This window comes from Zonotrichia albicollis, chromosome 30 (assembly GCF_047830755.1).
Source record: "Zonotrichia albicollis isolate bZonAlb1 chromosome 30, bZonAlb1.hap1, whole genome shotgun sequence".
Lineage (NCBI taxonomy): Eukaryota > Metazoa > Chordata > Aves > Passeriformes > Passerellidae > Zonotrichia > Zonotrichia albicollis.
The window spans coordinates 5,000,652-5,026,891 of NC_133848.1; the positions used below are offsets into that span (position 1 = coordinate 5,000,652).

The 26,240-nt window shown below is 54.1% G+C and overlaps 2 protein-coding genes across 6 annotated transcripts; one reads left to right on the forward strand and one right to left on the reverse strand.

Moving 5' to 3' along the window:
• The first annotated feature begins 591 nt into the window (after positions 1-591).
• Positions 592-6,789, forward strand: CERS2 (ceramide synthase 2). 2 transcript variants are annotated; one of them, XM_074529177.1, is made up of 11 exons: positions 592-749; positions 2,058-2,231; positions 2,646-2,763; positions 2,847-2,965; positions 3,136-3,193; positions 3,268-3,318; positions 3,475-3,567; positions 3,967-4,095; positions 4,177-4,283; positions 4,363-4,516; positions 4,700-6,789. In XM_074529177.1, the coding sequence occupies exons 2-11, from the start codon at positions 2,059-2,061 to the stop codon at positions 4,826-4,828; spliced, it is 1,131 nt and encodes a 376-aa protein (XP_074385278.1). In that variant the 5' UTR covers positions 592-749; position 2,058; the 3' UTR covers positions 4,829-6,789. The 2 variants fall into 2 exon arrangements, with proteins under 2 accessions (XP_074385278.1, XP_074385279.1); XM_074529178.1 differs by lacking the exon at positions 592-749 and adding an exon at positions 1,836-1,966.
• On the reverse strand, positions 4,743-26,054 carry SETDB1 (SET domain bifurcated histone lysine methyltransferase 1). 4 transcript variants are annotated; one of them, XM_074529125.1, is made up of 22 exons: positions 25,931-26,054; positions 25,398-25,620; positions 24,467-24,630; positions 23,406-23,443; positions 23,189-23,288; positions 22,729-22,899; positions 22,259-22,460; positions 21,306-21,379; positions 20,856-21,046; positions 20,357-20,534; positions 19,793-19,913; positions 17,539-17,697; positions 15,757-16,359; positions 15,014-15,130; positions 14,590-14,759; positions 13,129-13,754; positions 12,644-12,672; positions 12,413-12,545; positions 11,782-11,938; positions 10,614-10,828; positions 8,735-8,818; positions 4,743-7,196 (listed from the first exon to the last, which is right to left on the reverse strand). In XM_074529125.1, the coding sequence occupies exons 2-22, from the start codon at positions 25,607-25,609 to the stop codon at positions 6,933-6,935; spliced, it is 4,008 nt and encodes a 1,335-aa protein (XP_074385226.1). In that variant the 5' UTR covers positions 25,610-25,620; positions 25,931-26,054; the 3' UTR covers positions 4,743-6,932. The 4 variants fall into 4 exon arrangements, with proteins under 4 accessions (XP_074385226.1, XP_074385225.1, XP_074385227.1 ...); XM_074529124.1 differs by having other exon boundaries at positions 24,464-24,630; XM_074529126.1 differs by having other exon boundaries at positions 6,943-7,196; positions 8,735-8,823; positions 24,464-24,630.
• Positions 26,055-26,240: the final 186 nt, after the last annotated feature.

Here is a 26,240-nt window from a genome sequence, read left to right on the forward strand (position 1 = left end):
CGGCGTGGCCGCCAGGCGGCGACAGGGGCGAGTGGGGCCTGTGGGGTTCCATAGGGGCACAAATGAGGCACAAATGGGGCGTCTCTAGGGGGTATATGGGGCACATATAGGGGGTATATGGGGTACATATGGGGCTGTTTATAAGGGGTGTATGTGGGGCACATACTGGGCTCTCTATAGGGTGTCTATATAAGGTGCACAGGGCACATATAGGGCTGTCTATAGGGGGTAAATGGGGCACATAAAGGGCTGTCTATAGGGTGTATAGAGGTGTATATGGGGCACATAAAGGGCTCTATATAGGGTGTTTATATGGGGTGCACAGGGCACATATAGGGCTGTCTATATGGTGTCTATATAGGGCACATACTGGGCTGTCTATAGGGTGTATAGAGGTGTATATGGGGCACATATAGGGCTCTCTATAGAGTGTTTATATGGGGTGCACGGGGCACATATAGGGCTGTCTATAGGGTGTGTATTGGGGGTGTATATGGAGCACCCCGGCATCCATAAGGGGGCGCACAGATCCCGTCTCGGCGGTCGATTGCTCACGCCTGGGCCCCGCCCCGCCCCACGGCGGGCGCCGCTCCCCGCGGCGTTGCGGTGACGTCACTCCCGGGTCCGCGGTGACGTCACTGCCGCCGCTGCCTGGCGCGGGGCGCGCGCGGGACGGAGGGGGGCGAGCGGCGGCTCCGTGAGGGCTCCGGGCGGCGGCGGCTCCGTGAGGGCACCGGCGGCGGCTGCGGGTGAGTGCGGCCGGGGGCGCGCGGGGCCGCCCCGTTCCGCGAGGGGCCGCCCGGAGGGGGCCGCGGGATGGTTCCCGCTCGCCCCCCCCGCGCCAGGCCCGCGGCCGGGCCTTTCTGCGGGCGTTGGGCGCGCACCGGAGCCATCCCGGGCCTCCATCCGCCCTCAGGCAGGGCCCGCCGGGGCCCCCCGGGGCTGCCCGGGCGGGGCCGGGTGAAGGCGGGGCCCCCCCGCGCCCACAGCGGCCTCGGGCCCCGGCGGGGTCGCTGCCCCCCGGCCCGGTCGGGCGCGCAGCCCCTGGGCCCGGATCCCTCCCGGTCCCGTTTATCTGCCCACGACTACAAAACGTCAGGGTTTGTTGGTTTCCAGCAGGATCGCTGCTAAAATCACCTCTGGGGAGGGGGGTCCGGCCTGGCGGTGCCCCCTCCTGCACCGGCTCCGTGCCCCGGTGCCCACACATCGCGCCGTGCCGCCCGTGCCCCGGGGGAGAAGGAGCTGCCGGCCCTGACCGGGGCCTCACCCCGTCCTCCCACGCTCCCCTCCCGTTACCTGCCCGCGGCACGGCCCCGGGAGCCGGGAATTGCGGCACCTCCCTCCCGCCCGCCCTTGCGAAACCGGCCACGGTGGTTCCTCTTCCTCCCGCGGCCGAGCGGAGCCGCCCCGGCCCTCGCCACAATCCGTGTCGGGGATTCGCGTCCCGGGGCTGCGATCCCAACCGAGCCCATCCCGACCCCGCGGGGTTCCCCAGAATCGGCCGGTGGGTTGGGACGGGGAGCCGGGATGCGCTGACCCCGCTGGCCCCGAGGGGCCGCTCCCCCGTCCGGAGCCTTTTTAAGGCACAAAGGTGCTCATTGTGTGGCCACAAATCCCTAATCCCGCGCTGGGGCCGTGCCGGGCCTCGCAGCGCTGGCGGTGGGCTCCGTGCCTCCGTTGCCCACCGGGAATCGGGTTTGGATCGGCCGCGGGATGCACGCACGGGAGGGAAACCAAAGTCGGGGGTTTCTCCCCGCTCCCGGTGCGGAGCCGGGGTTGCGGTCCCGGTGCGGACGGGGAGCCCGGCTGTTCCTCGGGCTGGCTGCAGGAGCCGAGCAGGCTGGAAGCAGGACTGGGGCCCCTGTTAATGATCACCCTCTGACCTCCGGGCTGCAGGGAGCAAAGTCCCTCGGTGCCCGAGCCGAGCTCCGACGGGGATTTCAGCGGGGCCTCGCTGGGAGCCGAGGTGGAAATTGGGGTGCCAGGTGGGGCCGGGGTGGGATCGGCCTTCTCCTCGGAGATGCCCCCCTCACCTCTGCCCCTTTCCCTTCCCTCAGCATGTTTCAGACCTTGTACAGCTATTTTTGGTGGGAACGGCTCTGGCTCCCGGCAAACCTCACCTGGGCTGACCTGGAGGACCGGGATGGGCGAGTCTATGCCAAAGCCTCTGACCTGTACATCACCCTCCCCTTGGCCTTCCTCTTCCTCGTTGTCCGGCACCTCTTTGAGACGTGAGTCCCTTCCCTGGGGGTGGGCACGGATCCTGAGCCCCCGATCTGGCTCTCCCGGTGCCCTGGGGGCTGTGGCTGAACCCTGGCATGTGGCACCTTGTGCTCAGCCGAGCTGGGGGTCCTGATCCCCCCTGACAAACCCACGTGCTCCCTTTTCCCCACACAAACACGGCCTTTAGGGAGTGATTTGTTGGGCAAACAATGGGAACAGACCCGGCTTTGTTGGGATAGCAAGAGAAGGGAGGGGCAGAGTGGGGACAGCCCGTGACAGAGGGACCTGGGGGGCTCCCCTTGGCAGAACCCACCCTGGAGGAGGCACAGCAGCACGGGGAGACCAAGGCATTGAGTGTTCATGGGTCCCTGAGTGGCTTTAATGGTGCCAAACCATGCAGGTGACAGGAATTCCTTCCCCAGGTACGTGGCCACCCCCCTGGCCGGGCTGCTGAACGTCAAGGAGAAGGTGCGGTTAAAAGCCACCCCCAATGCGGTGCTGGAGAGGTTTTACGCTGCCACCAGCAAACACCCCAAGCAGGTGAGGGCTCGGGGGGTGGCCAGGGGGTGAGGGTGGCAGAGGCAGGGCTGTGTGACACAGTGGGGCTGCCCTGGTGTCCCCAGGCCGACGTGGAGATGCTCTCCAAGAAGAGCGGCTGCACCGTGCGCCAGGTCGAGCGCTGGTTCCGCCGCCGCCGCAACCAGGACCGGCCCAGCCTGCTCAAGAAATTCAGGGAGGCCAGGTGAGACCCCTCCTCCTGCCTGGTGTCACTGTCCCTCCACCCTGGGGGGCTCTGGGGGTCCCAGCTTGGCCAGGAGCTGCCTGGGAGGGTGGGAGATGCAGGATTTGGGTCCGTCCTCCTCACTCCTCTCCCCGGTGCCCATCTGAGGAACGTCTGCTTCCTTTTTCCAGTTGGAGATTCACCTTTTACCTTATTGCTTTCATTGCTGGCATGGCTGTCATAGTGGATGTGAGTATTGCCCCCTCCCCTTGCTCCCCCAGCCCCCCCGGCCCCTCTGACTCCTGTGTCTCCCCCTGCTGCAGAAACCTTGGTTCTACGACCTGCGGGAGGTGTGGAAGGGATACCCCATCCAGGTGAGCACAGATCCCACCCCAGCTCAGCCCACGGCTTCTCCTGAGCACCAGGGGGAACTGGGGGTGCAGGAGGCTTTGGGGGATCCTCGGGGCACCCATATGGTGCTCACAGAAGGGGACACAGAGGAACCCCCCCAACCTGTCCCTTGCCCCCAGAGCGTGCTGCCCTCCCAGTACTGGTACTACATGATCGAGCTCTCCTTCTACTGGTCCCTGCTCTTCAGCATCGCCTCCGACGTCAAGCGCAAGGTGGGGACACTGGGATGGGCTGGGGGACACCGGGATGGGCTGGGGGACACCGGGATGGGCTGGGGGGACACCAGGATGGGCTGGGGGACACTGGGATGAGCTGGGGGACACTGGGATGAGCTGGGGGACACCAGGATGGGCTGGGGGACACCGGGATGGGCTGGGGGACACTGGGACATCTCAGCAGGGTTTTCTTCACCCTCGTGGTGGGCAGGAGGGAGCAGCTGGGAGGATGTGGGCACAGGAGCAGGAAAAAGCAAGAAAAGCTCATTTCTTGAAGGGAACCCGTTGTCTTGTGGGTAACTGGAGCCTCTGGAAGGTGGGAGAAGCCCAGGGGCTCTGGGATGGGGGTTTGCTGTAACCCTTCCTTTGCTGAGCTTCCCTTTGCTTTGGGCACAGGACTTCAAAGAGCAAATCATCCACCACGTTGCCACCATCATCCTCATCAGCTTCTCCTGGTTTGCCAACTACGTCCGTGCCGGGACTCTCATCATGGCCCTGCACGACTCCTCGGATTATCTGCTGGAGGTTGGTGTGTCCCCCTGCCCTGCTGCCACCACTGCCCCATCCTGTGCCCCCTGCCCTGCTCACCCCCTTTTCCACCCCCAGTCTGCCAAAATGTTCAACTACGCCGGGTGGAGGAACACCTGCAACAACATCTTCATCGTCTTTGCCGCCGTCTTCATCATCACCCGCCTGGTCATCCTCCCCTTCTGGTGAGCTCTGCTGGGGAACGGGGGAAACTGAGGCAGGGGCTGGGGGAGCCTCAGTGACAGGAGTGGCTTTTCCTGGCAGGATCATGCACTGCACGATGGTTTATCCGCTGGATCTCTACCCTGCCTTCTTTGGTTACTACTTCTTCAACTTCATGATGGTGGTGCTGCAGTCGCTGCACATCTTCTGGGCCTACCTCATCATCCGCATGGCCCAGAAGTTCATAACTGGAAAGGTGAGAGGGGGCTTGGGGATGTCATGGAGAAGGAAAGACCCCCAGATCCTGAATCCCAACTGCCTTTGGCTCCCCAGATCCGCTGTGGGGAGAAACCGCTGCGGTTGCAATGGGGAAACTGAGGCACGGCAGGAAAATGGGGGGAGCTGCTGCCTGAAACCCCCTTTTTCCCTCTGCCCACAGGTGGTGGAGGACGAGCGGAGTGACCGTGAGGAGACGGACAACACCGAGGAGGAGGAGGAGGTGACCAAGAACGGTCCCCTCTCCAACGGCCACCCCGTCCTCAACAACAACCACCGCAAAACCGACTGAGAGCGCCCCGGACCCGAGAGCTGCCACCGGCCCGGCCCCTCCGGCCGCTCCGCACCGGGAGCCCGGAGCGCCCGCCCTGCTCCGGAGCGGGGCCGCAGCTCTGCCTCACACTCACCGCTGGTGCCCTTCCACCTCTCACCTGCTGCCTTAATCCACTGCGGCTCCCGGCCAGGCGGGGACCCCTCGGGGCGGCTCCATCCATCCCTCGGGGCGGTTCCATCCATCCCTCGGGGCGGTTCCATCCATCCCTCGGGGCGGTTCCATCCATCCCTCGGGGCGGTTCCTCCCCGCCCCGCAGCCCCTGGGGTGGCTCTGGCCAAAGAGCTCGGCCCCAGCCCCTTGCCGGGCTCCGTGTTATTCCAATTTTCCCAACCATTCCTTCACCGGGGGAAGGGGGGATAATAATTCCCCTTTCCCTGAGCTGGAAAAGCCGGCTCAGCCCCTGCTCCAGGAGCAGGGAATTCCTGGGTGTTTCAGTGCCTAAATGATGGGATGACACTATGGAAGTACTTGGGGGAAGGAAGCTGCGGGCTTGAGTCACTCCTTGTGTCTCACAGAGTTTAATCCTCTCATTTCTCTTCGGTAAATGGATTTTTGAGTCTCTCCCTCTCCGTGGCCTCTCCCAGCTGTAACAGGACAAATTTCCAACTTGATTTTTTCCTTTTTTTTTTTTTTTTTTCCTTTCTTTCTATTTATTTGGAAGACAGGAGGAGCCAGGCTTGGCTCTGTCTCCTGCATCCTTTGGGATGCTGTGAGACCTCCCAGCACGGAGGGGTGGGGGGGGAAAAGGACCATTAACCAATGTCAGACCAAAACGTGTTTTGTTGTTCTTGTTTTTTTTGGTTTTTTTTTTTTTTTAATAAATAAGAGGTTAAATATATTAAAAGTTAAAAAAAAAACTAATAAACTTGGGTAAAAAAAAAAAATTACAGGATTTGGGCATATTCTGTGTCCCTGGGGTGGGGGGGTTATTTTGGCATAGATCCTTTAGGCAGTGCTAAAAATGGGCAGAGTTGAGGATTTTGATGGGTTTTATGGGGTTTTTTCCTCCTAAAAGTTCTCCAAGTCTGGAGTGTGGGTTTGGGTTCCCTGGGATGACAAAGCCTCCATTCAGGTGGACTCTCAGGATGGAACTGGAGCTCCAGGAGGCCCCAGAAAGGTTTTATTTTACAAAGAAAAAAGAAAAAGGTTATTTAGCAGAAAAAAAAACCCCAACAAGCCTCCCTTGTGCAGGGATGGTCGGAATCAGCTCCAAAACCTCCCAGATTGGGTTTTTCCACGTCAATAATGTGAGATTTGATCCCACTTTGTCAAACTTTCAGCTCTTTCATCCAATTCTCAGGGTGGTTTTTTGAACTCTCTGCATCTGCCCTGGTGCCTTCCCTCCCCAAACAATAAAAACCAAGCCTGGAATTGGTGCCATTCCCTCCCTCCTGTGCCCGGGTACCCAAAGCCAGCTTGGGGCTCCCTGTGATGTTCTGGGAGGGCTGGAGATGGAGACAGGACCAGATCTCCTTCCTCAATAAAACCCCAACCCCTTCCTCTGTCATTTTCCCCAGTGCAAGGGTTTAGGGAGTGTTTGTTCTGAGGAAAGGTGAAAATGTGGGAGCTCCTTCTCCCTTTGCCTGGGCCCATCCACCTCTGGCATTTTTCCTGCAAACCCCACAGGAACAGGGATGATGATGGCAGAGGTTCAACTCTGCTTTTTCGCTTTGCTGTGTCTTGAGATCAGGACAGGTTGTTTTTAATAGAAAAAAACCCACTTTTATTGCTTTTTAGCAACGAAAAGATTCTTTACAGCTCACAGATGAAGACAGATACTTACTTTTTGTCTTTTTTTCCCTTGGATTCTATAAATCCTCATTGGTCCAGTTTTCCAAGGATTCTTTCCACCATCCTCCCTCCCACTTTAAGGCCTCAGTCCCAGCTGGGAAGCACTCCCTGAGAATACTGGGCAAGTGCTCGCTGCTGGAAAAATGAGCTTTGTGCCTTAAAATTTGGTGGAAAAGATGCAAGAGAGCAAGAAAAGCTCATTCCTTGAAGGGAATTGTCTCGTGGGATAACTGGAACCTCAGGAAAGTGGGAAAAACCCAGCGGGTGGAAATCACCCCCAGCACAAGCCGAGCCCACTCCTGCTCTGTGTCCATCTGTGATTTTCCAGCTGAGAAAAGGGAGAAATGAGAACTTGTGGAGAAGAAAACTTGGCCCTCACTGAGGGAAAGGGAGCAGCAGCCCTGGGGAAGGGGGAGCTCAGAGCAGGCGGCCCCGGCAGTCGATGGCCCCGCAGCAGCACAGCAGCTCCTTGCCCTCCACGCTGCCAACCTCGTAGTTGTAATCCCAGGTGAGCTCCGTGCCCGCTCGGATCCTCCTGGGAAAGGACAAAAACCCACACGGGACGGGTGAGGAGATGGCTCCAGGATGGGATGAGGCTGAGGCTGAGGCGGGCAGGGAGGAAGGGATCGAGTTCTGGGATGAATCATTGCTGTGAGGATTCACTGCAGGAGCAGAGAGGCACACGGCAGGGGCTCGGCACCACTCAGAGATTTGGGAGTGAAACAAAAAGGGAAATTGGCTGCTCCGTGCATTACTCTGTTCTTTGGGAAGGGCTAAAACCGGTGGAAATCACAGCAGGATCTCCAGCATGAGAGGATTTCAGCTTCTACTGAGGTTTTGATGAAAATTGGGAATGGGGTTTCCAGGAGCAGGGAACACCCAGCTCAAAAATTGGGACTAAAACAAGAAGGGAAACTGCCTTACTCTGCTCTTTGGGAAGATCTAAAACTGGTGGAAATCACAACAGGATCTCCAGCACAATAGAGAAGATTTCACCTTTCATCGAGGTTTTCTTTGCACAGGAATGATGACAATTGGGAATGGGGTTTCCAGGAGCAGGGAATACCCAGCTCAAGATTTGGGAGTAAAACAAAAAGGGAAATTGGCTGCTCCATGCATTACTCTGCCATTGGGAAGATCTAAAACTGGTGGAAATCACAACAGGATCTGCAGCATGAGAGGATTTCAGCTTCTACCGAGGTTTTGATGAAAATTGGGAATGGGGTTTCCAGGAGCAGGGAACACCCAGCTCAAAATTTGGGAGTAAAACAAGAAGGGAAATTGGCTGCTCCATGCATTACTCTGCTCTTTGGGAAGGGCTAAAACTGGTGGAAATCACAACAGGATCTCCAGCACAAGAAAGAGAATCTGATTTCATCTTCCACCAAGATTTTCTCTGCACAGGAGTGATGAAAATTGGGAATGGGGTTTCCAGGAGCAGGGAACACCCAGCTCAAGATTTGGGAGTAAAACAAGAAGGGAAATTGGCTGCTCCATGCATTACTCTGCCATTGGGAAGGGCTAAAACTGGTGGAAATCACAGCAGGATCTGCAGCATGAGAGAGAGGATTTCAGCTTCCACCAAGGTTTTGATGAAAATTGGGAATGGGGTTTCCAGGAGCAGGGAACAGCCAGCTCAAGATTTGGGAGTGAAACAGAAAGGGAAATTGGCTGCTCCGTGCCTCACTCTGCTCTTTGGGAAGGGCTAAAACTGGTGGAAATCACAGCAGGATCTCCAGCATGAGAGGATTTCAGCTTCCACCAAGGTTTTGATGAAAATTGGGAATGGGGTTTCCAGGAGCAGGGAATACCCAGATCAAAATTTGGGAGTAAAACAAGAAGGGAAATTGGCTGCTCCGTGCCTCACTCTGCCCTTTGGGAAGGCTAAAACTGGTGGAAATCACAGCAGGATCTGCAGCACAACAGAGAAGATTTCACCTCCCACCAAGATTTTCTTTGCACAGGAATTATTAAATTGGGATTTCCAGGAGCAGGGACCAGCCAGCCCTGGCCATGGAGCAGCTCCCACCCAGCCCAGGAGCCCTCAGCCCCTCCCAGCCCTCCAGGACTCACTTGCTGGCAAAGAAGGCGACCCAGGGGAAGCGAAGGTCGTGGGTGTCCACGAAGACGTTCTGCACAAAGAGGTTTGGGGTGCAGCTGTGCTGGAATGGCAACAGAGAGGAGCCTGAGCTGCTGCCCAGGCAGGGAGGCCGAGCTGCCAGCACTGAGCAGAGCCTTTCTAAACAAGCAGCATTCCTGCTCTGCCCAGTGGAATCCTGCTGGAACGGGCTGCACACCCAGGCTGAGTCATAAGATCCACACTCAAAGGTAACGGGCTCTGCAAGGACTGACAGGGCCACTCCTGCTCCCACCAGGCTGCAGCAGCTGCTTCTCCACTCAGGAAGGTGCCTCATCCTCCCAAACCTCCCCTGTCCCCACTTCTCCCTAGGCCTGGGGAGGAACAGCCCCACTGTTCCTGAGGTGTGCCCGTAAATGCTCATTTATCTTTGACACCAACCAAAGGCAAACAGCAAGGCAAGGGGACTGTTTAAAACATGACCCTCACTGCAATTGTATTTAATTTTATGCTGCTTCATTCTTTAAATTGCTAATTGTCATATTTATCTTTTCTTTCTAACGAAAAAAGGGTGAATTGTGGTGTTGCATTTTAGTTCAATGGTTTGCTCTGGCTCACCCCTTGAAAATATTTATTCCAAGCCTGTGATCCTCCCCTGCAGTATCAGGGATCTGCAATCCCATTGGCCCAAGTTTTATTCTGCACCCAATTTGAATCTCCCTGTTAAGCTGTGGGGAGACCACAGATTCTCTCTTGGCCCTTCCCCACCCCTCCCTCTCCCTTCCCCACTGTCCTGGGGTGACGTTATGATGTTTGTATCCCCATCTGTGTGTTCTGTTTATTATGGATATCATGTTCTGTGCCTTCAACACTGGCTCTGAGGAGTGAAAGTTTTGTTTTGGTTTTGCTCTCAGCTGCTCCCCCATGGCTGGTGGGACACAGAGACAGGGCAGGACATGGTGCTGCCTTTGCTTTTTGCTTTGCTCTTGCTCCTGCTTTGCTCTTGATTTTTCCTTCTGCTCATTAGTTACTTTAGCTAAGCAGTCTAAATTTTTCCCTGGACTGTTTCTCCTTTCCCTTTTTTGGACCAACTTGAACCTGCTCCAGACTGGGACCTGGGAAACACTGAGAGTTTGCACCTTGTGGCTGCAGCAGCTGCCCCAGCACAGGAGGGACTGAGAACAGAGAGAGACTTTCTGAATTTGTCATCTTTTTCAGAGCCATGAAAGAGTGCTGTCACCTGGTATTGTTCATTTTGTGTGCTGGGGGTGCTGTGCCTGTTAAATAAACAGGTTCTTTCCACTTCTCTCTGAGGAACCTTTCATGAACTGGTTGGGCAGAGAGGCTGTGTGGGTTACCCAGCTGGAGGGGTCCCTTTTGGAGATTTTCTCCCAAATTTGCCCTAAATCAGGACACCTGGGAAACACCGAGAGTTTGCACCTTGTGGCTGCAGCAGCTGCCCCAGCACAGGAGGGACTGATAAGAGAGCAACCACCCCCAGGAGAGACTTTCTGAATTTGTCATCTTTTTCAGAGCCATGAAACAGTGCTGTCACCTGGTATTGTTCATTTTGTGTGCTAGGGGTGCTGTGCCTGTTAAATAAACAGGTTCTTTCCACTTCTCTCTGAGGAATCTTTCATGAACTGGTTGGGGGGAGAGGCTGTGTGGGTTACCCAGCTGGAGGGACCCCTTTTGAAAGATTTCTCCCAAATTTACCCTAAACCAGGACACCCCTTCTCCCTCAGAAACCACGCTGTTCCCATGGCTGAGACCCCAACAAACCCTCCTCTATCAGCACCCTCACACCCCACATGGACTCTCCTTCCAGGCCCAGCTTAGGGGGGCTCCTGGGGATGTCCCAGCCCCGTGACTCACGTTGAGGTAGCGGCCCAGGTTGCCCTCGAGCTTGGCGTCGATGATGTAGCAGTTCTCCTCGCCGTCGTAGAACTGGCGCGTGCTGCGGCGCACGGGCCCCGCGCTCTCGCCCTTGTCGGCCGCCGCCAGCGGCGTGGATTTGATGGCGATGCCGTGCGTGGATTTCAGGGCGAAGCCTCGGGTGGATTTCACAGCCACCTGTCTCTTCACGGGACCTGCGGGGAGACGGGATCGGCCCTGAGCCTGCTCTGCCCCCGGAGCCAAAGCAGCGCTCCAGGATGGCTCCGGGGTGTCAGGGATGGATTTTATAAAAATTCCTTTTGCTAGGATCTTTTCTGCTGAGAGGCCTCAGAAATTAAATGTAAACAATGATTATCTGCTGCTGTGGAATGTAACAGGTGCATCTTGGATTGGTCTCATGTAGTTGTTTGTAATTAATGGCCAATTGCAGTCCAGTTATTTCAGACTCTCTGAGAGTCACAAGATTTTATCATTCCATTCCTTTCCTTTTCAAGCCTTCTGATGAAATCCTTTCTTCTATTCTTTTAGTATAGTTTTAATATAGCATTATAATATAATGTGATGTAATGTAATGTAATATAATATAATGTAATGTAATGTAATATAATGTAATGTAATGTAATGTAATATAATATAATGTAATATAATATAATATAATATAATATAATATAATATAATATAATATAATATAATATAATATAATGTTTCTATTTATATAATAAAATAATATTATTTATTATATATAAAATAATTCTAATTATGATATTATAATGATATGATATGATATGATAAAATATAATAAAATCATAAATCAGCCTTCTGAAACACGGAGTCAAGATTCTCATCTCTCCCCTTGTCAGGGTTGCCTGCAAATTCAACATCTGGGATCATTCCAGCCCAGCCTGCAGACCCACTCTAAGCCTCACTGATGCTTTTTCTTACAATACCCAAAAATATCTGCTTTTGAGGAGCAAATTTTGCACTTTTGTCTTGCTAAACACACGGGGAAGGTTCCAACCTTCCTGGAATTGGAAGGAGAATGTGCTGGAGCTGAGGGACACAGCAGGAGCAGCTGCCACAGCCTCAGAGCCCTCCCTGGTGCTTCCACACAAAACTTCTCACCCTCAGCCCTGGTCTCCCCCCTCACCTGACCCAGATGCTGAATTTTTCTTGTCCTCCCCTTCGTCCTCCTCAGATCCTGAGGAAATGGTCTGGATGTCGTCGCTGTCGTTGGCCGTGCCCGGGGCGTGCCCTGCCCTGTGCTCGTCGTCGCTGTCGGTGCTGCTCGACACCATCAGCACGTTCTGGGGACAGGAGCAGCTCCAGGAGTCCATCCCAGCCTCCCTCCTGCCCAGGATTTGGTGCTCACCCTCTCTGTTCCCACCCTTTGGAAGGAGATCCCCTGCTCTGGGCACCGCATCCCACAGGGGAGGGTTTGGGAACATCTGTGGGGTTTGGGGGGGATGCTGAGTTCTGCCTCAGATCATGCAGCATGAGGTGCTCAAAAGGAAGGGAAAGGTTCCCAAAAAACGAGGAGAGTTCACCAGGATGGCTTCCAAACAATGGTCCCAGATGTGCAAACCAAAGTGCCAAATCCAACCCAAACCCCACACTCTCCTCTTTTTTTGACTCTTCAGATCCACAAAACACCCCAAAACCCAAAGGAAATCCAGCGCCCTGCAGGAAACCCCAGCTACAACCACAAACCTGGCAGAACAAAGGCAGCAAATGACCCAAAATCAGGCTGAATGAAGGAGGGGTCTGGGGTCCCCACTCACCTCTGAGGGGGCCGGGGGGCCCAGGGAGCGGCGGCGGCTCTGCAGCAGCACCGTGCCGCTGACGGGCCTGCGGATCCCCTCCAGCCGCGGAGGGCACGGGTTGTAGCCGTACCTCCTGCCCAGGCTGCCCAGCCTGCGGGGACAGCACAGGGCAGCTCACACCTGCATCTCCAGGCCGAGTGCAAGCTGTGCCACAATCTCCAGGAAAAAAAATGATTTAAGGGATCTTACCCGGGAATTCTGGTTGATTCGTCAGGTTCCTGCAGAAGGGAGAAGCACAGATGATTGGAGTCTCTCCCTTCTTGAGCACTCTCCAGATTTTCTATGGAATTGTTCCCCAAAATGCCAGCCCAGGAGGGAGATGCTGCCTGTCCCCACACCCAATGGGACACCCAGCATGGAGATGCCCCTCCCTGGGGGACTCCAAGTGCCCTCCCTGGAGCAGGGGGTGGCCCTCAGGTCCCCAGGCAGGAGGATGTTCAGCTCTGCTCTCATCAAGTGACTTGTGCAGCCTCTTGTGCCACAAATCCCTCCCTGGGAAAAGCCAGAGCAGCCAGGGGGGCTGAGCACAGGGACATCCAACAGCCCCACAGCCTGAGCACAGGGACATCCAACAGCCCCACAGCCCCCCTGGATGTGCTCTATGGAGAGAAAAGCCACTGGAGCAGCAGCACCTCCCTGCCTTTAACCCTCCCATTCCCTCATCTCTCCCTCACCTCCTTCTTGGGTGCCTTTGCCTCTCCATTCAGATCCCCTGCAAGTGTGGAAGCACAGCCCTTCTCCCTCTCTGCAGACATCTCCACCTTCACAGCCTTGGCTTCTCCCCCTTCGCCCACCCTGAAGGACGAGGCGCCGTCGCTGTCCTGCAAGCCCTCGGCCATGTTGTTGGAGCTCAGCCACGAGGCCACCTTGTTCTTGGCGATCTCCTCAGACACCGGCAGCTTGCAGGGAGGGGCTGTGGAGGGCTCCTCGTGCCCGAGGGGCCGTGTGAGCCCCGAGTCCTTGGAGGCCGTCTCCGAGGAGCCGTGGTCGCGCTGGCCGCGCGTCTGCCGGCGCGTGGCGTAGCTGCGCAGCACCGAGCTGGCGTTGAAGTTCTCGTCCTTGCAGAAGTTGTCATCGGAGCTGTCCTCGTTGGATTCCTCCAGCTCCTCCGTGCCCGTGTTCTCCTCGTCGTCGTCGTCGTCCTTGAGGTCCACGCCGCTGTTGTCCGAGGAGCACTTGGCGTCGCTCTCGTAGCCCTCCTTGAAGTTCTCCACGCTCTCGATGTGGTCCAGGTTGGCAAAGTACTCGTCACCCATCTCCAGCCCCTCTTTGTCAGCAAAGTCATCTGTCAGGATTTTCCCTTTGGGGGCAGAAAAATGAAAGGTGAGTTTTTGAGTTTTCTCTTTTATCCTTTGCAAAGCTCGCTGAGGAGAAAACAGGGATGACTGCGCTTTATTCCAAAGCTGGGCTGGGAAATGACAACATAACCCCGTTTCTTGATGTAACAAAACTCTGAAGCTTGTGGTTGAGCTAAAATCAACATTTTCAGCTAAGAAATCTCTACAGGGCAGCTCAAGCAGAGCCTTGAAGGGCTGGAGGAGCACAGCTCTGGCTGTGGGTGCCTCTGTTCCAGAGTCAGTGCAAGCCCAGAGCAACTTCTGCATCTCGTGGGCTGAGCACAGGAAGCAGGGCTGGGGTTGGGTCACCTCCAGGACAGCCCGGGGGACATCTTGTGACACTGGCACTGCCACCACAAGGGTTCTTGCAGCATTGGGCAAGTTCATCAGCTCAGCTTTCCCCCCAAAATAGGTGTGGCAGGAGCTTTACACCCCTTCTGCTGCACTTTGGAGTCACTGAGGTTGGAGGAGCTTCTGAGTCCCTCTGTTGCCCCCAGCACTGAGCCATGTCCCCAAGTGCCACATCCTTGTGCTTCTGAGCACTTTCAGGGACAGTGACTCTACCACCTCCCATGGCAGCCTGACCCCCATTCCCAGTAAGAAATTTTCCTGAATGTGCAACTTCAACCTCCCCAGGGCATTGGAGAAGGCCAAAAGTCCCACTTGAGCCTCCTTTTCTCCAGAATGAGCTCCCCCAGCTTCCCCAGGAGTTCTCCAGACCCTTCCCCAGCTCCATCCCCATCTCTGGCTACCCCTCTCCCCACAGCAGAGTTTTCCACGTGCCAGGTGAGCTCCCACCTGCGTAGATGCAGACAAAGGAGCCCTTGGCGATGTCGTCGAGGCAGCGAATGCCCCACCCTTTGTTCTGGGTCTTGAAGAGCTGCAGCCGCACCTGGAGGCCGTGCTGCACCAGGCGGTTGGTGCACATGTTCACGTTGCACTTGCACCTCTTGTTGCACTCGTAAACACTGGAAGAAAAAGGAGAAGGATGACAACTTTCAGGATGAAGAAACATCCCAAAGTCTGTGGCTGTTGGCAGTGCTGGGGTTATGTACAGAGATGCCGGAGGATCACAACTCATGTTCTGGATGATCCTCAAGGCCCCTTCCAACCCAAACCATTCCACAGCTGGCAGAAGAACCAAGACCAGAGGTAGGTGGTCACATCTACACTAGGATACCCAGGATCAACTCCCTCTCAATGGAGCTGGGGCTGTGCTCACCCTGTTGGAAGACATTCCTCCAGCCGCTTGTGCTGGTAGCCCGAGTTGGGGTTGATCTGCCCTCCGGGGGTGCAGCCGCTGGCCTGGATGGTGAGCTGGTGACAGGCACACTTGGATCTGCAGGGAGACACAGGAAAACCCACAAGATCAGTCTGGAAACCGGAGAATAAATCACTTTAGGCAGAGATGGGCAGCAAGGGTTTGACTTGGAATCAAACCAGGAGAAGCAGTTTGATTCCACTCCGCTCCAAGAGAAGCTGTGGATTTCTCATGCCTGGAAGTGTCCAAGGCCAGGCTGGACGGGGCTTGGAGCAACCTGGGATAGCAGAAGGTGTCCCTGCCCATGTCAGGAGTTGGAACTGGATGACTTTTAATGTCCCTCCCAAACTGTGGGGGTCTGAATATATGTTGTATTGTAAGATTTGTGTGTGTCAATGGGGAGGTCTGAATATATGTTGTATTGTAAGATCTGTGTGAGTCCGAGTTGCTCCAAACGAGCTGCAGCTGCAGGGTCCTTAGTTGGGCAGCAGCTGTAGCTCGTGAAGGTAACTGAGATAAATAGGGGTGGGTCAAGAGCCCAAGAAGAGCCCCTGAGAAGACAGGAAGGACTGTGCTGCAGAGAATGGACAAGAGCCCCAGCAGAGAGGCAAGAACAACACTGCAGCCAAGATTACAACGCCAAACCGCGAAACCTGCAAGGCTTTAAAGCCCAGGTGTCCCCTCACCCGGCAGCAGTCACCTACTTGTCCCTGCAGCCATCCTTGCAGTCACAGCCCACGAGGAACTCCCAGCTGGTGTTGATGTACACCCCTTTGCCGGGGATCCTCTCCTTGCTGTAGGCCACCTGCGGCGGCGGCGTGCTGTCGATCTCGTTGACGCACGACAGGGGCACGTCCTCCTTGCCCTTGGTGATGTCCGCGATGTAGTAGTAGGGCTTGTAGGGCTGGAACTTGCGATCCACCAGCACGTAGGGATCCAGGCAGAACATCTCCAGGAACAGGAAGTCGCAGTCCGTCTCGAAGAGGTAGCGCTCGATCTCGTGCATGGAGCGCAGGCAGAGCCCGCAGGGCGTTTTGTAGAGCACGTGGAAGCCCATCTTGCGGTTGACGCGGCGCCGCGCCGTCATGCGGCGGAAGTCGTAGAGCAGCGGGATGAGCAGCGGGTTGCGGCTGCGGTACTGATCGCTGCGCACCGGCCGCACCCGCGCCAGGCACGCGTAGCTGCACACGTGGGGAAGGTAGAAGAGCTTCTCCAGAGGGGCTCGGTACGACGGCTCGTTGGGAACGCGGTCCATCATCCCGTGGAAGGGCTGCGAGGGGGCGCTGCTGGGGACGCTGCTGGGGACGCTGCGGGGAGAGATGGGGTGCTCAGGTCAGGAAGGATTTGAGATGTTTGAGGAGGGCAACGAGGCTGGAACACAAGCCTGGAACACCAGCTTGGAACACGAGCATGGAACACAAGCCTGGAGCATAAGCTTGGAGCATAAGCTTAGAACACAAGCTTGGAACACAAGCCTGGAACACAAGCCTGGAACACAAGCTTGGAACACAAGCTTGGAACACAAGCTTGGAACACGAGCCTGGAGCATAAGCTTGGAACACCAGCTTGGAACACAAGCCTGGAACACAAGCCTGGAACACCAGCTTGGAACACAAGCCTGGAGCACAAGCTTGAAACACAAGCTTGGAACACAAGCCTGGAACACAAGCTTGGAACACAAGCCTGGAACAAGAGCTTGGAACACAAGCTTGGAACACAAGCTTGGAACACGAGCCTGGAACAAGAGCTTGGAACACAAGCTTGGAATACAAGCTTGGAACACAAGCCCTGTGAGGAACGTTTGAAGAAACCGGGTTGTTTGCCTGGAGAAGTGAAGGCTTAGAGGCAACCTTATGTCAGAACCCAGGAAATTCCTCTCAAGACCCTGCCAAGGGGCTCAGAGCCCAAGACCCCTGTGCCTTTGATCTCTGTTGTCATCATATTTCAAAAGTTCCACACTTTCTTGGGGATTTCTCATGGGTAGTTCCTCACAGCACTGACTCCATCTCTCCTCACAGCACAACCACAAAACTCCAACTCTCTTCTCCCCCAGCTAACCCACTCTATTGTAGCACTCTTCACCACAGTAGCCTATTAAGGGCAGGCCTGTTCGTAATCTTTGGTGATTAGCACAGCTACAACTCCTCAGGTGTGACACTACCTTCTGCACCATCTTTATTTTAATTCATTCTATCCCTCTACAGATCTTGACCCATGGATAAAACAATTACCAACCTTTATATGAAGGATTACGAGTCAAAAAGAGTTTAAGTAGAATGATAGCGAATTTATCACAGGGTGATAAAAAAAATCTAAAGGAAATCAACTGCCCTCCAGTAAATCACAGCTACTTGGCAGTGCTGGGGGGGACTCCATGAACTCAGAGGCTTTTCCAGCCTCAGTGATCCCACCATTTGAGCTGCTGAACCCACCCCAGCAGCCCAGATGGAGGGAGGGATGTGTCCCACACCCAGAGCTCTGCTCACCGGTGCTGCGGCGCCGGCAGCGCCCTCCCGGCCGCCGGGGTGTCCCCAAGGACAGGGGAGGATGGGGACGAGTGGCCGGAGCCCACGGAGCCAGGACGGAAGGACGTGCTTTTCTTGGCCACCTGCTTTCTGCCCTGCGCCAGCTGCGTGTCCGAGCACCTGCAGGAGGGAAGGAGAAGCTGATTTGGGGCATGGAAAAGCAAAATAACGCTGGGAATCAAAGTAACACTGCCCCAGGGAATTCAGAAAGCCAGGAGAATCCCAGCAGTGGCTTTTTTCCTAATAAGAGTGAAAATCAGCCCATTTCTGGCTGTTTCTGCTACAGCAATCCCACAACCACTCTGAATTTCAGAATTCAGCTGCAGCTCCAAGTGACTTCTGATTCTGAAATGAGGCAAAGGCAACAAGGCCTTAATCCCAGGAAGCTGGACAAACCAGACCATGAAGAAACCCCTGGCTTAGCAGAAACCAGCTTCTAGAAGCTCAACCAGGCCTGAGTAGGAGGAACAAATCCAGAGGATTCTCTTGCAAGGACTAAGGAACAAGATAAGATTGTGCAAGGGAATGTAATAACATCCCTGATGAAAGAGCTAGTTGGGGCTCTAAGAAAACAGGTTCTCAACACATTTCAGGAGTTTTCAATCAACTGCAGGTTTCCAAACCATTCCAGGAAGTTTTCAACCCATTTACATCAATAAATCAGAAAATTACCCCAAGTCAGCTGCTGAAGAGGAAAAACTGTGAAGTTATTGGGGAGAAAGGGAGGAGACAAAGAGCAGGAAGGGATGAGGGTTTCTGCCAACAGCTGCCTGAAAGCAAAGTGTTCAAACACATCTCATAAAGAACAGGAGGAAAAATGGGCTTAAACCAGTCAGAAGTGGTGACAACACAAGAAAAACATGAAAGAAGGGCGAGAAACCCAGGCTTGCCTCAGAGGAAACAAAACACCAGAGTGAGGAGACTTCTCAGTTTTAATAATCTGAAATCCAAGTGTTTGAACCCCACAGAATCCCTGGGACCAGCATGGACACAGCCAGGCCTGGCTGTCTCTGCCCCCTGCTCAGGGGCAGTTGGGATTGAAGGGCAGGGAAGCAGCTGCACAAAAACCACGTCCTAAAGCCAAGCCCAAGAGGGAAAAAATTCCTTGTAAAGCTCTGCAAGGCCTGAATGGGAAAGGATTTGGTGATGGCACAAAGGGTGCAGGTCCAGCTTGGTTGTGTTCATGTTGTGACACTGCCCATGGTCCCAGGGTGTCCCAGCCCAGCTCTTCCCTGCACATGGGGGACCTGCAGGGGTGGGGGCCCAGCCAGAACCTCCTTCAGCATCCAGGATCTCTGGCATTAAGGAAAAGGTGATTTTCTTGTGGTTTCCACTCCCAAATCCTGGTCAGACCAGCACAGAGGGAGCATTTCCAGGGGTAAATTGGGTTATATTGTACTGCTGATTGGAGAGGAGCCCCCAGGACCCCCGAGCTGGGGCAGGTGGGGTTTGAGCTGCTGCTGCTACACCTGGAAAGCCTGTGGGGAGTAAAGATTGACCTCCTGCACAGGCTGCTCACACCTGGGACATGTCCTGCCTCCCTGGTGCCCCAGCAGCAGGGCACAGGCAGAGCAGAAAACGTGCTGGCACGGGGCCAGGCGCCCATAAATGCGGATGGGAAATCCACAGAGCTGACAAAAATGAACTGGGAGAGCCTCTCCCTCCCCTACAACGTCCCCGAGCACATTCCCAGGTTCCCTGGTGTCCTCCACCACACTCCCTCCATCACCAAGCCGAGCTCCTCGTTCCTCCAGGCCTCCTTCAGCCTGCAGCTCCGGGAGCGTCCCCCTTGGGCCCCTGGCTTGGCCGTGGGTTGCTCCGTGCCCACCGGGACCGACCGCTGATCCCGAGCTCGCAGCGAGGTCAGCCAGCAGCTCCGGCCACGTGCAGGGACACAAGGCAGCCGGGGGCCAGCGCCTGGATCGTGACACGAGGGAGCAATTCAGGTTTGGGGAAGAGAAAGAGCAAAGGTCTCATTTGGAAAGGCAAGTGCAAAGCTTTAGCCCTGAGGAGGAATGTTTGGCTCGGGGAGTTGGTGGCTCTCAGCTCCCGCCCCCAGTTTCAGGTAAAAGTTTTTCCCCAAAATCATGGCTAAAGGCATGGAGGGCGCCTGCAGCTGAGGATTCCTCTGCACAGAAAAGGTGGTGCCTGAGAGAGCCGAGTGCTGGAGAGAAGCAAAGAGGTGGAAGGTGCTGGAGGTGCCTCTGGTACTTACTCCATCTCTGCAGGCTGAGGAGACGAGGGACGTGCAGCTGGCTCTGGAGTCTTGTACTGGGGACCAGCTCCTGCCAAATCCTGGGTGTACTGGACCACAGGGCCCTTGCTCCTCACAGCACCTGGTGGGGAAGGGAAAAAACCACAGAGTCAAATCCTTAATGTTATCCCAAGTTGGCTCTATGGGCCCCAAAATACTGATTTGTTCCTGGAAGGAACCAAACCAGAGGGATTTGGGATTAATGGTGGGTCATCACCAAGCTCAGAGCACAGCAACTCCCCCAAAAATTCTGGTCACCTCCCCCAAGTGCAGTTTGGTTTTGTGGCATCATTCCAGGAGAAAAATCCCACAGGAAATCTAAATCTCCTATGCCAGAGGACAAAAACCCTGGAAATCTAAATCTCCTGTGTCAGGGGAAAAGACTCGGTGGAAATCTGAAATCTCCCATCAGAAGAAATAAAACCAAAACCTAGAAACCTGAAACCTCCAGGAACTCTGCTAAAAAACCCCACCACACCCAAACCAGCCTGCAGGATCTAAATGAAACCAAAAGATGCCACCAACCAACGTTGGGACGAGTCCTGGTTTGCCCACTTTGCTTCTTTTCCTGGGTGGAAGCTGTGGAAGCTTTCATGCTGAACATGGGCTCGAGGCGTGTGGAACCTCGGTAAATCCACTCACAACGTCTGTCCTCTTGTGGGAAGGAGAAGGAAACATTTGAAGTTCCCATGGGAAGAGCTTCCTGGAGTGAGACATAGAGAAAACACAAGGAGACAACAATGAGGATTGACAAACAGCAGGCAGAACAGACAATAAATTGTCAAATGCAATTATTTATGTTGAAATTTCTAATTAGGTATTTGGGAAAATTTCTTCTTGGAAAGGGCGTTCATGTCCTGGCAGGGTGACCAGGGCAGTGGTGGAGTTACTGTCCCTGGAATTGTCCAAAACCCCTGTGGATGTGGCAACCAACCTCAATTATTGCCATGATTAACAAGAAAAACAGAACCCATCAAATCCCCAGGCTCAAATTTAATCCTAATGGGAGAAGTGAAATTCCTACCAGGAAAAGGATTTTCACCAGACTTCCATCCACTTCCTCCACTCTGGATTTCCACCAGGTGCCTTCCCACTCGGTTTTGATCAGCTGCCCATTCTTCAGCAGCACCATGGGCCGGTTGGGGTAGGCAGTGATGTATTCCTCAACAAAATCCCGACAGGAAACATCCTCAATGTCTTCCCAGGCCTTTTTCACTGTTTGGAGAGAGAAAGGGAATAAGACAAAACAAAAAGAAACTTTAATTCTATATAATTTTTTTAGGTGTATTTTTCCTAAGGTCAATCAAAGGTGATCCTGAGGGCTGGAATGCTGGTGGTGGTGGGACATCCTGAACCCAGCCTGGCAATAAATTTCAGGATTTCAGCTGTGCCCAGGCTCAGCAGCACAAGGGACAAGCCTGTTTTTGGACCTTCCCAAAAGCTCAGCAGGCCAGGAGGGGCAGGGATCACTCACAGGGCCGGCACACCGGGTACAGCTCCCACGCCTTCACGTAGGACGCGTAACCATCGTCAAAGAAAATCAGGAACCTGGGGAAAAAAAACCAGGAATTAGGAGCTGAAGAAACTTCTCACAGCATGGAATGGAAGTGGAGAATCTCTCCTGCTCCTCCTGGAGACAGCCCAGTCCTGGGTGAGGACAGAATGAGGAGTGACAAACACTCCCTGTGCTCCCCATGGCTGCTCAAACAGCACAATTCCATTTCCCTCTGCTCCAAATCCCCTCTGTGCCCCAGGAAAGGGAGATAAAGAATAGAAAATGTTCAATTGCTGCTGGTTTCTGCAGGGAAGATGAATGAGGCACCCACTCAGTGCCTCTGAGTGAGGACTCCAAGCCCTGGAGCTGTACAAAAGCTGCAGGATGAGGGATCAGCATCACAACCAGGAGAGAAGCTGCAATTTGAGTATCAAATTCAGCTCATTTTCACTTATTAAACACAAATCAGATAAAATCCAGCACAATTTACATCAGATCCAGGAGAATGAAATCCTTTATCAATCAGGAAAACCACAAACCTTTATTTTAACAGATCAGAGCAGCCTTGCCCTTTTTTATTCCTGCTCCAAACCTGCTCTTTCTCCTCCTAAAGAGCTTTGGCATCACCTCAGCCACTCTGCCCTCCCAGGGCTCCCATTTCCTCCCACTGTTTCATGCCTCAAGCAGCCCAGACTCAACATTTGGGTGATAATTTGAATAAATTAGCAGATCTAATTCCTGACTCAGGGCCATGAGCAAGAGTGGGAGCTCCACCCTGAGATAAGAAAGATGAACAAAGTCAGAATCACATTCCTGGGAAGGGCTCAATTCAGCACCTGAAGGGAATTCAAATAAACCCTTTGATTTTTTGGCCTAAAACAAAAAAAAAAGAAACAGAGATGGAGGTGTGTGACCATGGGAAATAAGAATACCTGTCTTTATTCTTGACATTGGGGGTTTCAGCCACAATCCCAGCATAGAGCCACATCTGATTGCCATCCTTGTACCTGGCCACCACCCTCCTGCCCACGTGGTGCCTCTCAGCAGACGGGTGGTAATCGTAGGCAATGTGGTTGCCCGAGAGCAAACTCTTCCCTTTGTTATCAAATTTCACTTTGTACTTCTTGCCAGCACCTGGAAATACATTTTAAAGCAAACAGGAGATAAATAAAAGGGAAAATAAACAAAAGCCACGTGATTGCACAGCAGAATTCCAACGCTCTGGGTCACTCCGAGATCCTTTATTCAGAATTAACTCAGAATTCACTTCAAAGCCTTGCAGGATTTCATATGGAGGTGTGCTGCTCCCACAGTCACTTCCAGGTGACATCAGGTGCTCTGACACCTTTTAATCCAGGTTTCCCACCCAAAATCCCAGGCAAGCCCCATGCATGGCACATACCAACCGTCTGGATGGCAATCAGCGTCCCCTTGTGCCACGTCTTGGTTCTTTTTTTCCCCAAAATCCTCATGCCCACTTTGAGGTCCCCATCAGTGTTGAGATCATTGCTAGGGGCTGCAGGGACAGTGATGGGCTGGGCAGTGCCAGGAGGTTCCTGAGGGGGTTGTGCATCTACCAAGGGACAACAGCAGAAAGTCAGTTCTAAATCACCCAAAGCACAGTTCTGGAAGAAAAAATCCTGCTTTTTTTCTTCCTCTCAGGCAGCCCAAGTGCCTCCTTTTTACTGAATGGAAACAGCTTGGAGAAAAAGCAGGAATTCAGAACCAATACACCCTAAATTAAAACAGCATTTTGGGATCAATAAATAGGAATGGAGATTTCTAGGAGAGAAAGCAGATCATTGTTTTCCCGTTTTGGGAAGCAAAGGCCCAGGGCACAGAGCCCCTGGAAGCTCCCACACCTTTCTGTGCTTCCTGCAAGTTGGTTTTCTTGTTTACAGCATCCATGAATTTTGCAACATCGCGGGCAGATTTCCTCATGGCAGCCATTGCTTCCCTTAGCTGCAGGAAAGAAAAAGGAAACACAGAAAAACCTTTGGTTTTTTGCACCCAATACAATGTGGTGTCTCAGGAAAACCCCACATGAGGAAACATCTCTGGCCAGGGCTCCCCACTCACCAGACTCTGATCCCTGGAGATTCTGGGACAGCTGCTGCCTGTGAGTGAAGAGAAAAACAGTGGTTTAAAACCTTTTTATTTGTGGGAAAAATCCATCCTAATTAAATCACAGAGAGCAGAAGGAAAAGCACCATCCCAAATCCATGCCCACACAAGGATTTTCCTCATGTGGGATCATTTGATGGGGACAACTGTGAGGTATGTGGGAAAAGGGTGAAATCCCAGTTTGGACTTCAGGAATTCCGGGATTTCAGGAATTCTGGGACACAAGCAGGATCTGGCAGATGCTCCCCATGAGTGCTTTAAAACCTTTTTTTTGTGGAAAAAATCCATCCTAATTAACTCCCAGAGAGCAGAGGGAAAAGCACCATCCCAAATCCATGCCCAGAAAAGGCTTTTCCTCATGTGGGATCATTTGATGGGGACAACAGCAAGGCAGGTGGGAAAAGGGTGAAATCCCAGTCTGGGACTCCAGGAATTCCAGGAATTCTGGGACACAGACAGGATCTGGCAGATGCTCCCCTTGAGTGCTTTAAAACCTTTTTTTTGTGGAAAAAATCCATCCTAATTAAATCCCAGAGAGCAGAGGGAAAAGCACCATCCCAAATCCATGCCCAGACAAGGCTTTTCCTCATGTGGGATCATTTTATGGGGACAACAGTGAGATAGGTGGGAAAAGGGTGAAATCCCAGTCTGGGACTCCAGGAATTCCAGGATTTCAGGAATTCTGAGACACAAGCAGGATCTGGCAGATGCTCCCCATGAGTGGTTTAAAACATTTTCATTTGTGGAAAAAATCCATCCTAATTAAATCACAGAAAGCAGAGGGAACAGGGAAAAGTGCTCATCCCAAACCCATGCCCAGACAAGGCTTTTCCTCATTTGATGGGGACAACAGTGAGATAGGAGGGTAAAGGGTGAAATCCCAGTCTGGGACTCCAGGAATTCCGGGATTTCAGGAATTCTGGGACACAAGCAGAATCTGCCAGATGTTCCCCATGAGCTAAGAGCATTCCCTTATGCCCACCCTTCCCCTGGCCCTGCTGGGGACACTGAACTGCGTTTCCAGCCCGAGTCCACGCTCATGACATCGTCATCCTCCTCGTCGGGGATCTCGATCACTTCTGTGGCCGCTGGAGCCTCGTCCTCGGAGCTGCTCTCCCGGTACTGCAGGCCCATCATGGAGTACAGCTCCTTGGCCAGCACCTCGCACTTGTCCATGGCCCTGGGGGAGGGAAAGCAGCTGAGCCCCCTGAATTCCACAGGGAGCTGCCCCTGACCCCGCTGAGGGGGTGTGAGAGACTGTCTGGAGTTTCCTTCATGTGCCTCACAAGGGCCCTGAAGAGCCCAACAGGAGCTCTGGCCTGGCTGAGGTGGATGTTTTTGGATGTTATTGTGATTGTTTGCAGGTGTGCTCACTGTACTTTCACAGAACACTGCTCCAAACAGGTTCTGATCAATGTGGCTTGTCCTTGCATGCTCACACCTGTCTCACAGACACAATGGCCCATAAATCTTCCCCACCTTTTGGCCAGATGCCACTCGCTTTGGATTGAGACTACATAAACTGTAACTTTCTGAGATTACTTTGGTGAACCCATGGATGAAGGCAAATCTATGTGGCTGGACTATGAGGATTCCATCTTGTTGGTAGCTATATTCCCCTTCCCTCTTTTCCCTTCTATCCTTTATTTCCTTTCCTTCCTGATCCCTCTATCGCATTCGTTGTTGGCCCTCAATAAAGGTGCATTTGTTGTGATTAAACTGACAGTCCCCTGCTGTTTGACTTTTGCACTTTTTGGATCTGGAAATGAACCATTGCTTGCCCTAGTGACAAGGATCACTGAGCCAGCTGAGGGAAGCATCCACAGGAAGGGTTTCAAGCCTTGGGGGGAAAGTTGGCAGTGCTTCATTAAGCAGCCACCCCGTGGGTTTGCCCTGAAGGGAATGGAGCGTCCCCCCCAAATCCCCCTCCTCAGAATTCCCACACACCTCACAGCATCGTCAATGAGCTGGTCAACGTGGGCCACCTCCTCCTCCTTGTGCCTCATGCACTGCTCCAGCTCCTCCAGCTGCTGCTTTCTCTGCCTCACCCACTCGGAATTCTCCACTTCTTTGTCGATGATTTCTCTCAGCTCCTCCATGGAGATTCCCAGCTCCTCCATCACCTCCTGCTGCAGCTCATTCATGTCCTGGCAATCCATCCCGGCTGCGCCTGAGGAAGGTGAGGTGAGGAAAGAGAGGTTGGAGAGGGAGATCATGGGAGCCCTTCCCACCTTCCCCTGCCCCAATGTCCCCTCACAGCTTCCCTCGGTCCCCTCACAGCCCTCCCGGTCCCCTCACAGCCCCCCCCCCCCCAATCCCCTCACAGACCCCTGGTCCCCTCACAGCCCCGCCAGATCCCCTCAGCACCCCACACCGCGTCCCCCTTATCCTCTCCCAGCCCTGTCCGCCCGCCCCAGCAGCTCACGGACCCTCACAGAACCTCTCGTTGCCCTCAGCCCCGGCCGCCCCTCCTCACTCACCGCCGCCGGTTCCGTGGAACCGGAGCAGAACCGGAGCAGAGCCCGGCGCGGCCGCCGCGTGACGCCACTTCCTGCGCGCGCCTCCCGCGCCTGGCGCCCCCTGGCGGACCCGGTGTGAGGAGAAATCCCCGAAATTCGGGAATAAATGAAACAAAATAAATTAATTCCTCTGGAAATCGGGGGATAAATCCCTCGGGAATCGGCAATTCGGGGAATTGACCGAATGTCCCAGGGAGCTGCCGTGAACGGCCGGCCCCGTTTAAGTTGTGAGCACCGGGAAAGCCGCGGTTCGTTCCTGAGGCGGCCGCGG

Excerpts from the sequence above, each read along its gene's own strand:
- CERS2 (XM_074529177.1), top strand. The coding sequence starts at position 2,059 with ATGTTTCAGACCTTGTACAGCTATTTTTGGTGGGAACGGCTCTGGCTC. Across the intron at positions 2,232-2,645 it reads GTCCGGCACCTCTTTGAGAC|GTACGTGGCCACCCCCCTGG; the intron begins GTGAGTCCCTTC and ends TTCCTTCCCCAG. Across the intron at positions 4,096-4,176 it reads CCTCGGATTATCTGCTGGAG|TCTGCCAAAATGTTCAACTA; the intron begins GTTGGTGTGTCC and ends TTCCACCCCCAG.
- SETDB1 (XM_074529124.1), bottom strand. The coding sequence starts at position 25,609 with ATGGATTGCCAGGACATGAATGAGCTGCAGCAGGAGGTGATGGAGGAG. Across the intron at positions 13,755-14,589 it reads CTTTGTCTGCATCTACGCAG|GGAAAATCCTGACAGATGAC; the intron begins GTGGGAGCTCAC and ends CTGCCCCCAAAG. Across the intron at positions 12,673-13,128 it reads CAAAGGCACCCAAGAAGGAG|GAACCTGACGAATCAACCAG; the intron begins GTGAGGGAGAGA and ends TCCCTTCTGCAG.